The sequence below is a fragment of the Quercus lobata genome, chromosome 12 (genome assembly GCF_001633185.2).
Source record: "Quercus lobata isolate SW786 chromosome 12, ValleyOak3.0 Primary Assembly, whole genome shotgun sequence".
Taxonomy (NCBI): Eukaryota; Viridiplantae; Streptophyta; class Magnoliopsida; order Fagales; family Fagaceae; genus Quercus; species Quercus lobata.
This window is the reverse complement of record NC_044915.1, coordinates 148307-159490: the sequence shown is the minus strand read 5'-3', so window position 1 is coordinate 159490 and position 11184 is coordinate 148307. Positions and strand designations below refer to the sequence as shown.

At 37.1% G+C, this 11184-nt stretch overlaps 1 protein-coding gene across 1 annotated transcript; it reads left to right on the top strand.

Annotated features, from left to right (window-relative positions):
• On the top strand, positions 1–6580 carry LOC115971008 (26S proteasome non-ATPase regulatory subunit 13 homolog B). Its single transcript, XM_031090672.1, has 6 exons — positions 1–239; positions 2427–2873; positions 4187–4267; positions 5403–5599; positions 5723–5822; positions 6012–6580. Exons 1-6 carry the CDS (start codon positions 87–89, stop codon positions 6195–6197), a joined length of 1164 nt encoding a protein of 387 aa, XP_030946532.1. The 5' UTR covers positions 1–86; the 3' UTR covers positions 6198–6580.
• Positions 6581–11184: the final 4604 nt, after the last annotated feature.

Below are 11184 nucleotides of genomic sequence, written 5' to 3'. Positions count from 1 at the left end.
ACACACACAGACCGAGCTTCTCCGATTGCTTTTTAATATTTTCACTCTCTCTCTCTCTCTCTCTCTCTCAGTTCAGAGTTCCAGACATGGCTGCGCCGCTGCAATACCTGGAGACACTGCGCAGCGCTCACCCAGAGCTAGGCGAGTGGTACGCTTCTCTTGCAGATCTGTACCAGAGGAAGCTCTGGCACCAGCTCACTGCCAAGCTCGAGCAGTTTGTCGCTCTCACCGTCTTCCAGGTCTCTGCCTTTTCTTCCTCTTTCAATTTCTTAGGCTTTCTGAATCTCAACAACTTTTTGATTTCTTGCTCCGGAATTTGCTTATTTTTTACAATTAGGGTTTTTATGAACAAGAATATTGGGGAATTGGGTTTTTATTTTTTTAGTTAGCTTGATTATTGGCATTGAAGAATTTTTTTTTTTTTTTTTTTTTTGTTGCTTTTATAGTTTCTGATTGGTTACTGAGAATTTGAGGGAAGGAAATTGTTTTAGCTCAAGGTTAAAGTTAGTAGATCTTATAAAGGATGGAACTTGATTTGTTTTGGAAAAAAAAACTTTATTTCTTTTGATTTCTTTCAGTCTTGTGTTATATTGAAATTTGACTGCAATGGAGATTATAAGGACATTTAGACTTTTTTAATTATGAAGAAGAATATTGGGGAATTAGGGTTTTGTGTTGAAATCAGGGTTTTTTATTTTTTATTTTATGATTACTGAGAATTTGGGAGAAGATGCGAGTGGGTATTGTAAATTTCAACTAAGGAAATAGTTTTTTTTTTTTTTGATAAGTAACTAAGGAAATAGTTTTAGCTCAACGTAGATCTCATAAAGGATGGAACTTGATTTGTTTGCAACTTTGTTTTGGAAAAAATATTTATTTCTTAGTGGCAATTTCAGTCGTGTTATACTGAGACTTTAGTGTAATGGATATTATAAGGAGACATTTAGACTTGTTTTTTATTATTATTGGTAAGTTACATCTACACATGGCAGTGCTCTGATCCACAACCTCACATTCGACCTTGATCTTACATGGGATGGAAGGTGTTATTTGAGCTAGAGCTCATTGGCTCTATAAGAATATTTAGGCTGTTGAAAGGTTTGGTAATGTCTTAGGAAGAGTGGAAGCTAGAAATACTGAAAGTTTAGGTTTCCAAAGTTTGGGAATTTAATTGGGGTTATATTGGAGGTCATGTACCAAAGTTGCTGGGAGTTTAAAAAATGGGATAAATCTTTCTACAGCACTTTGGAGAGCCATGGGCCAAAACTGACAGCTTTGACTAGAATTAGACCTGAAACTTCAATTAGACCAAAAGCATTTCAATTTGGTGGGTCTTCTTATTGGAAGTACTTTGCTCAAATGTCTGTTTGTAGAACTTATTATGCTCATACTCCTACCATGTGCCATTGGTTAGGATTTTAGGGTATGTGTTCTTGATATTTTTGTATCATTTTCTTTCTCCCTCCCATCACAGTGAAACCCAACCCATCCCAACCTACTTATCAATTTTTTTTTTTAAAAAGAATAAAATAAACCGAACCCAATCTGTTTAGGTTGGTTTAGTCCAATAACTCTTTCAGGTTTGGGTTTAATATCTCAAACCCGACCCTTTTTGTTTGGATTCTGGGTTGACAAAACTCCTACCCCACTAAAGCCAATTGGATTGTATAACTGAGCAAATTGTTGACTGTCTTTTCCTTACCCTAATTTCACGTGATAACCCTGCTTATGCTTCCCCTCGAAAAACCTAGCCAATTCAAAATCACCGAGTTTCATCCGGTTCTAACTAAATCCAACTGCCAACCCTAGTATTTTCTTCAATTGGTTGCCTGATTCTTTTCAGTGTCAGGTGCTAATTTCTGAACACAACAGTCAAATCAGATGATGGGTTTATCTAGAACTCAACTGTACCTGACCTGATCAGTTCCATCCCTGTCAAACCCCCACCCAAAATTAATCTGTTTACCATGAATTGTTCATGCCTAATTGAAATATAGGTGCAATTGTCACACACAAACAAAAAGTCACTGTTTAGATTAAAATAAAAGATGGGATTCTGGCTTTAAGTAATTAACAAATTGCTTGTTTACCGACCTGACCTACCTTGTGTTCTTGATTTAGATTGCATGCTATACTGTTGATGAATAACCCACAGACCTTACTACTACAGGCTGGAACCAGTCATTTTCTACATATCCATTCATATGCAGAATATAAAAAATTACCCAAGTTCATTGCATTGTCCAAGAGTTCTACAATGATTTAGTGCTACTAAATCTTGTTTTATCATTGGTTATGGTACTCTGTATATTGTTTGTGATTTTTTTCCCCTTGGCACACTTGTTTTCCTACTTGTAATCTACTATCTGTTTGTTTTCTTTATAATTGCATCTGACACTTCTGTTTGTTGGTTAAATTGATTTCAGGCTGGTGATGCTCTGATTCAGTTGTATCACAATTTCATCACTGACTTTGAGACCAAAATCAATCTTCTCAAGCTTGCACATTTTGCTGTCATAGTTTCTAGGCAATATTCAGAGAAAGAAGCTGCTATTAAATATCTAGAAGGAGTGATTGAGAAACTTCATGCAACTAGAGAGCAGCGAATTGAAGAACCAATCCTTTACATTAAGATGCAAATAGCTATATTTAAACTTGAGCAAGGTGACCAAAAAGAGTGCAAGAAGCTTCTAGAGGATGGGAAGAGTACCCTTGACAGCATGACGGATATTGATCCATCTGTCTATGCTAGCTATTACTGGGTTTCATCTCAGTACTACAAATTTCGTCAAGAATTTGCTGAGTTCTATAAAAGTGCTCTTCTTTATCTGGCATACACATCAGTGGAGTCTCTCTCAGATTCATTTAAGCTGGTACGTGATTATATTTATGTTCTTTATCTGGTTTACATGTAAGTGGTTGTCTGGAATTATTCATGGCTTGTTCTCTCATTAAGGTAATTTTGGCATGTCATCTTGATGGAAGGCTTGAAATGTGTGCTTTTGACGCTATATATATAATTTTTCTTATTTGTTGTGATTCAGGGGATTTATTTGTCGAATTTGTTTTGTCTCTGAGTGGTACCAGTTTGAGAATAAAATGCGTTATGCTCTCTGACCAAATCTGTGGCTTCAAATTCTCCAAGTAGGCTAATAGAGATTTTTAGGATGTTGCCAGGTTGAATTGGGTATAGTTTGATGGTGATTGCATCCTAGGATTGCAATCAAGTTTTCAAAGGAGTCCAAAAACCATCTTCACCTTGTAACCATAAATGGAATGGAGTCAAGACAGCTCAGGAAACGTGGGGACAGTACTGGGTGGTATATGATATAAGTAAAGTTTAACTCGGGCATAAAATTTATTTGTTTTAATTAGCTATGGATCAGGATGTTGTGAGGCTTATTGACTATTTGAAGTCGTTGCTAATCTAGGCTTCGTTTGATTGGTCTGGGGCTTGGGGTTTTACACATTGTACTTCCATTTTTGAATTCCAGCAATTTGTTAAATTTTCTATTTGATTTGCTTGTAATTGTTTTAGGTACTTTGTGTTCGTCATCGTGAACATATAGTACATTTTCACCTGAATAAAATATTTATTACTTATAAAATAATTCTTAAAATTCTGTATTGTACTAGTTTGGCATTGTTTTGAAACTAGTTGTATGCTTAGGCTAGTAGCTTACTTGGTCCATAATTGTCAATTTGAGATAATTTTTGGAAAGAAATTATGAGGATGATTTAACTATATATAACTCAAATGTTCATAGTGTATTTGCTCTGCAATCATTTTGTATGCTGGTAGTCCTTTGTTGGATTAATGGCAATTAGCATTGTTTTGAAACTAGTTGTATGCTTAGGCTAGTAGCTTACTTGGTCCATAATTGTCAATTTGAGGTAATTTATGGAAAGAAATTATGAGGATGATTTAACTAGATATAACTCAAATGTTCATAGTATATTTGCTCTGCAATCATTTTGAATGCTGGTAGTCCTTTGTTGGACTAATGGCAACTAGGGCACAAACAATAGTCATCAATTGACTCTGCAGTTTTGATCAAGGATTGCCATAAAATTCATTTGATTATATGGTCCACTTATTTTGACTGCTAATTGACCATATGGACCTTCTGTTTTCTGCTACTTTATCATGTGATTGTAACCTATGGATATTTAATTTATGTTTTAGGATTTGGCATTTGATTTGTCCCTTTCTGCATTACTGGGAGATAACATCTACAACTTTGGAGAGCTGCTTGCCCATCCCATTGTAAGTGCACTGTCACCAAGGTTCTTATATTTCTATTTTTGTGTTAGTTTTATTTCTATACATTTGTACTTTCATTTGTTAGAGTGTCATCTTGTGATCATTAGTTAAGAGTGTCATCTTGCAAACAATAGGCTTTGAATGCATAACCTCACCTACCACCTAGAACTTGAATGGAGAGGATGTGCCAGTTCAGCTTTTTATCCTTATAATATGGGGTGTGTGTGTGTATATTCTATTTTTCATCCCTAAAATTTAAAATGTCACCCATTTTGTCCTTTTGTTTGCTTTCGTTAACTTTTTTTATTAGCATGTGTAGCAGAATACAAATTTGAGGAACAAAAATAGAACCTAAACTATATTTTAGGGAAAAAAAGGATATAGTTCAAGTTCTATTTCTTTTTCATTCTTTTTCTTCAGTCCATGGTTTCATGGACTTTCTGTACTTTATGCACTTGATTTGTTTTTGTCCTTGATGTATACTTCCTGTATACTCAGGTGACTCCCCTCTTCTTTTTAATATATCTTTATTACTTACAGAAAAAAGTTTAAGTTCTGTCTTTATACATGAAATATCAATCAGGTTTTATTTTTCCCCTGAACTTAACAAGAGTGGATGGAAGGACAAAATGTTGAACATTTTAAATTATCAAGGACGGAGATAATACTCCTTAAAATTATAAGGATGAAAATACAACTTGTGCTATATTTTAAGGATGAAAAAATATTTTAACCTTTTTCTTCATTGATTGTTATTGCTCAAAATGTGTAGGCTCTTTAATTTACGCAAACCAAACCATATTAGTCCAGATCTTAGCATTATCAAGAAAATTGTTCGGTAAGTAATATCATTTAATTATTGATATTGCAGATTTTAGCATTATGAATACTTAAATGATATTACTTACCGAAAAATTTTCTTAGAAATAAGAGTACATTTTGACAAAATTTATTACATGTGAAGCTTGAATTAATGTTTGGAGCAGTATGTATTTCATCTTTAAAATGTATAGGATTTTTTGGTACTAAATTCGTATATATACATGTGTGTGTATGTATGTATGTATGTATGTATGTATATGCTTCAGTTTAGCTGCCTGCTACGTTGGATAATGACATCTTTGAACAACTTCTGCAGATTAAGAGTCTTCTAGGGACAAAGGTTGAGTGGCTCTACTATATCCTTCAGGCATTCAACTCTGGTGATTTGGTTCGTTATCAGGAACTATGCCATGTGCACAATGCTGCTCTGAGGGCTCAACCAGCATTAGTAGAGAATGAGAAGAAGCTTTTGGAAAAGATAAACATTCTCTGCTTGATGGAAATTATATTCAGGTTTAGCATTTATTTTTTCAACTTTTGATTTGTGCCAGGTCCCAGGGGAGATGACTTTTTCTTCTATACAATATGTAATAATTATTATTGTACTGTACTTAACTGATGTATGCTGCCTTGCAGCCGGCCATCTGAAGATCGAACCATACCTTTGAGTATCATTGCGGAGCGCACAAAACTTTCTATAGAGGATGTTGAGCATCTTCTTATGAAGAGCCTTTCTGTAAGTCCCTTGTGTCCTGGAAATAGTAATGAAGAGTACTAATGCCCACCATTAAGATTGGTCAATTTGCACCTTCAAAGAATGAACCATGGTTGATCGCATTCATTTATGGTTGATTATTATTATTATTATTTTTGTTCCCATGGACACGCTTTCAATGCTTAATATACTGTGAGATTTTTATTGCAGGTTCATCTGATTGAGGGTATAATTGATCAAGTTGAGGGCACAGTGCATGTATCCTGGGTGCAGCCAAGAGTTTTGGGTGTTCCACAGATCAAATCCTTGCGTGACCGTCTGGACAACTGGTTGGATAAAGTGCACACGGCCTTGTTATCCGTTGAGGCTGAAACACCTGATCTTGTTGCATCATGATTCGTGTTTATTGATTTGCTTTCTGCCCATTGTAACGATTCCTTAACAAAAAAAAAGGGATAAAATTGCAAAGGCAACAAAAAGAGATACTCAGACTAAGTGTAAGTTGCTTGGGCAGTAGGGCCAGCTTTGTATGCTTCCTTTCTTATTGCCTGTTTCATCATTTTCCTGGAAGGAGCATCCTCTTGTACTTCACTTCGGAGTCATTGGTACTATAGTGGCATGCCTAGAGACATGGTGCATCAAAATGAAAAACGGCTGTTTTAGACTTTAGAGTGATTATTAAACTATTTATTTTGAAATTTTCTTGGATACAATTACAAGTGATCTCTTTCTGCTTATTAAGTGCATTTTCTTTAATGGTTATCATTTAATTTGTTTCACACGTATTGCAATATCTGAATAAGCTTACTTTTGTAGTTTCACCTATATTTCAGAAACAGTATCTTCTCCCTCTTGCCTCATCCTTTATGTGCTTCGATCATGTGTGCATATTTTCATACTAATGTTCAGCTGAAAATATTTTCTGAGAAGTATTTTATATTTTAGGGTTTAGTTGTGTTCTTGGTGTTTATGTGACTTGGAATGAATAAAAAAACTATGTAAAGAAAAAACAAATAAAACACAGTTGGCGCTGTAAATAACGACCAAATCAGCTAGTATATACTTGATGTAGGACTTGGAAGAACACATCCAGACAACACACTCGAAACGCTTAAATCCTTAATGTCTTTGTCATCTCACGTGAGGTAAGTGGGCACGATATGGTTCTCGGCATGAGGTTACAGGGCCCCCCATTTTTAGAGAGTTACAAGACCATGTGATTCTTTGCAATTTTAGTTTGGGCAAAACTTAAATATAGTACCTTACAATTTTAGTTTGGGCAAAACTTAAATATAGTACCTTAGGTTCCGTTCCGTAGGTTCTCATTTTAATTACTGTCAAATGTTTAAAATTTTCCTTCATTTTCTTGAGAACCAAAAAAAATTTCAAACCCCATAAATTGAAAGTCTCTATCATGCTCAGATTTGGAAGGGTGTCACTCCCCCTCCACTCCAGCAGATTCTAAGGGATGATTTGTTATAATTTTTTATGTTGCTGTTCTTTAGTTTGTCCCAGCACTCTGTTGTATTTCAATTTCATGTTGGAATGTCAGTTATTCCAAGTTTCTATTAAAAAAAGAAAAAAAAAAAAGAAAAAAAAAGAACAAGATCACATGACCTCAAAATCACCAATGCATATATGAATTTTAGAGAGAGAGTGTGCGGATTGATGTTGCTGGTTTAGTTGTAAAGTGTAGAGAGGAGAGTATTTGAAGAAGCCAAAGAAATATTATAAAAGAAACTTGAATAGTAGTTTTTAATGGTAGAAGAGGAGACCCCAACGCTAGAGAGAGGAAAAGCTACAACAATCGTCACCAAAACTCCTTCTAAGTCCTCCTCTCTGTTTATTTCGTTTCTATTTTTAGGTCTCTCCCACCGTTATTCAACCAATTTAGTCGGAACTGGGGCAGATCTGAACTCTAAAATTGAAATAATCTGGTTCTCTCTTGCAAACCAATGAAGAAAAAGACAAAGAAAAAAAGAAAAATAGAGCAAAGAATCAAGCGCTTTAATGCCGTTTATTAAGTTGTTTCTTTTATACACACGACTGATTTTTTTTTTTTTTTTTGGTTGTTATTTGCTCTTGATTTGATCTGCTAAATAATTGTATTTTCATCATGTGTTCTTTGCTTCTTTTTAATAGTTGAGTTGATAGTCATTAGGATTATCTTTGCTGCATTATGGGTGGTGTTCGTAGTTTTTTTATTGAATCCAAACCTTTTCAACTGGTGGTAGAGGAAGGGGGGCGGTATACTTTTATTCGTTCAGGGAAGGTGATTCAGCCTACACCCTCCAACGGAGCTCCAATTCCTTTGGCTTGTTCCTACTGTTGACTAAACTTAAAGTTGGCGGGTCTAAGAGGTCTATTATGATTCCAGTAGGGAGAGCAAAGAATGGATGGAGGGTTTTTGGGTTAGAGTTAAGGAAGATACTGGATCCTGAAAACTATGTGAATGGTGGGAATGGGCAGTCAATTTTTGTGGCTCAGCCTCATAAGGATAACTCTAGGATTCAACCTTTTAAATCCTTTGCCGATATGGTGTGTGGGCATGAGATGCAGGTCAGGGGCAGAAACCAGTCAGAGATGCAAAACCAAGTAAGTAAACAAAAAAGGTTGAGCAAAGCACCGGTGAGCTTACTAGGTTCGGCGACTCTAGAAGGTAGAGTTGTGGGTTCTCAGTGCAGAACAGAGGAGTTTTACTTTGGAAAGACAAATTCGGTAGGATATAAAAGGAGATCTCCATTGAATTTCAAATCAAATTGGATTGAACATGTTTATGGAAATAAACAGGGACTGGGGAACTTTGACTGGGCAGAAAAAGCTTGACTGTAGAAGTGAATGGGGAAGGAAAAAGGAGGGTGGTGTGGAATAAAGGTGGATTGAGGAGTTCCTTATGGGTTATAAGGGATCAGAGGGAGCAAGTGCCTAGTGGTTCACGGGTTCAGAAATTCCCTATGGTGGGCTCAAACCAAGATGGTACTCTAGTGGGCCTTCCAACGTTCTCTGGTCCAGAGCCCACCGGCCTACTGAGGTTGGAAGTGGGTGAAAGCCCAACTGGGGGGGACCCGACACTTTTAAGGCAGGAAGCCCATGCCCCAGTGATGTCCAAAGCATCTCACGATACGTCGGAGGCTCAGGACAACACAAGGGTTGATGTCGATCTTGCTGTGGAGTCATCGGCACCACCAGTGAAGGCTAGCATAGTGCGACATGAAGCTTCGATGACGGCGGCGAGCTCGGCGACCTAAACCGAGATGAACTGTGGGCCAACAAAGGCATCAATGAAGGTAGGTGGCCCTTTTTCTGATGGGTTTCACGCTAGGGCCTCACCGGCGACACGGGATAGGGTCGATACAACTCTTTTCCACACCACGAGGACAGATTTGGTGTCTTTTTCTCCAACCGAGCTTCTAGGTGCCTTGCGGAGACTTTGGTGGAGGCTAAGAGTCTTTTTTCTGGTGGGCTTTGCGCCGATAAGCCTCCGTCCACACTGGGTAAGGCAGAAACAGAGGGTGACAGGGCATTAATAGGTCTTGAGTTATCAAATTACGTTCTGAGTCCACCGAGAGTTAGGATTGAGGAAGGGGGTGTTCCAGGTGGAGATGAAGGTGATCGGGTTGAGGGTGCAAGCGATATTCAGGGTATAGACACCTCCTATCAGGCTAACCAGTCAGTGTTGGCATTGACTAAGGTCAAAACAGCTTATGTAGTTGAGGCCTAACTAGTTAGTGTTGGCATTGACTGAGGTTTGGGAATGAGGAGACAAGGCTTTAGAGAAGGGTTGCAGCTCTCAAGTTTGGGGAAGAATGGGGGGGATGGACTTCCAAGCTAGGTAGAGAGGTATATGGGTGTGGCTTGTGGAGAGGTATCCGCATGGGATGGAAGGATTTTAGCAAGAATATTCGCTTTGAGGTAGGGGTGGGAGATAGAGTGAAGCTTTGGACAGATTAATGGTGTGGGGATTCTTCACTTCAATTGACTTTTCTGAGTGTGTATGGGATTGCCTCTAATAAAAAGGCATTGGTAGCCTCTTCTCTTGAATAGTTGGGGATTGAGGAGCGGAGAAGCTAGGATGTTCATTTTACTCGGAGACCAAATAATTGGGAAATGGGTGGGGTGGATGATTTTCTCCGTACCTTGGGCTCAAATCTACCTCCTATTGAGAACAGAGATCGTATGCGATGGAAGTTGACAAAGAATGGGGACTTTGATATTCGATCGTTCTACAATAAGTTAAGAAGCCCCTTGCCAATTATTTTTCCTTGGAAAGGTGTTTGGAAGGTTAAGGCTCCTCAGCGTGTTTCCTTCTTTGTGTGGAATATTGTATGGGATAGGATCCTTCCAGGTGATAATTTGAGGGATAGATGAGATTTTGTTGACTGGTGTATCATGTGCCGCAGTAATGGGGAGACGGTGGATCATTTGTTACTACATTGTGGAAAAGCTTATTGGTTGTGGAGTTTAGTATTTAGATCTTTTGGGTTTTCTTGGATCTTGCCAAGATCGGTTGCGGATACTCTATTCGGTTGGTAGAATTGGTCTGGAAAACATTTGTCTAGCATTTGGAATTTAGCTCCATTATACTTGATGTTGTATCTTTGGAGGGAATGTAATAGGAGGACGTTTGAGGACATGGATAGTTCAGATGACTAGTTTTTGGCCTCTTTCAGTGGCACTTTGTTTGACTGGTCTAGGGTTTGGAAACTCACCTTTAATGATTTTCTCCCTATGTTCCTTAGTTCTATCTAGTGTACTTAGTTTCTTTTCCTTTCTTTATCTTTACACTCTTTCTTTTCCCTTTGTATTTCTCTCTGTATTATGTTTTTCTGCATAAGGTAGTGTTCTTGAATATAAATCTTTATTACCTATCAAAAAAAAAAAATTTAAAAAGGGAACTAGTACTACTTTTTTTTACTGCATCTAAGTTTTTCTCTGTTATTTTTCAAAACATACTTTAGACCATGTTATCACAGTCATACTAACGTCCAGCTGAAAATGAACCTCTCATTTCAAAGTCAAACTTCGAGAATGCAAATGCTATTAGTATTAAGAGTAATGAGTGAATATCATATGCCACCTCATTATCATGGGCAACACATTACAATTTAACTTTGCATTTAATTGTGGGTTCCAGTTAGTTTAGCTAGTAAAGTTTCTGATGATTATATAAGAGATCTGAGGTTTAATCCCCGCCTACACCAAAAACTGATTGGTGTCTTGATCTGATAATAAAGAGTTATTATCAGAAACGGACGCCATAGGTTGAAACTCTTTAAAAAAAAAAAAAAAAATATTTGCATTCAATTGACATTATTGTAATCTAGCATATGTCACTTCTAAAGCATCATTCATCACCAATAAATTGTGCCAATAACCTTGTAGC

Bases quoted from the DNA above. Each gene is read 5' to 3' on its own strand.
- LOC115971008 (XM_031090672.1), top strand. From the start codon at position 87: ATGGCTGCGCCGCTGCAATACCTGGAGACACTGCGCAGCGCTCACCCA. The intron at 2,874-4,186 runs GTACGTGATTAT...TTTATGTTTTAG, and splicing joins TCTCAGATTCATTTAAGCTG to GATTTGGCATTTGATTTGTC. The intron at 4,268-5,402 runs GTAAGTGCACTG...CAACTTCTGCAG, and splicing joins AGCTGCTTGCCCATCCCATT to ATTAAGAGTCTTCTAGGGAC.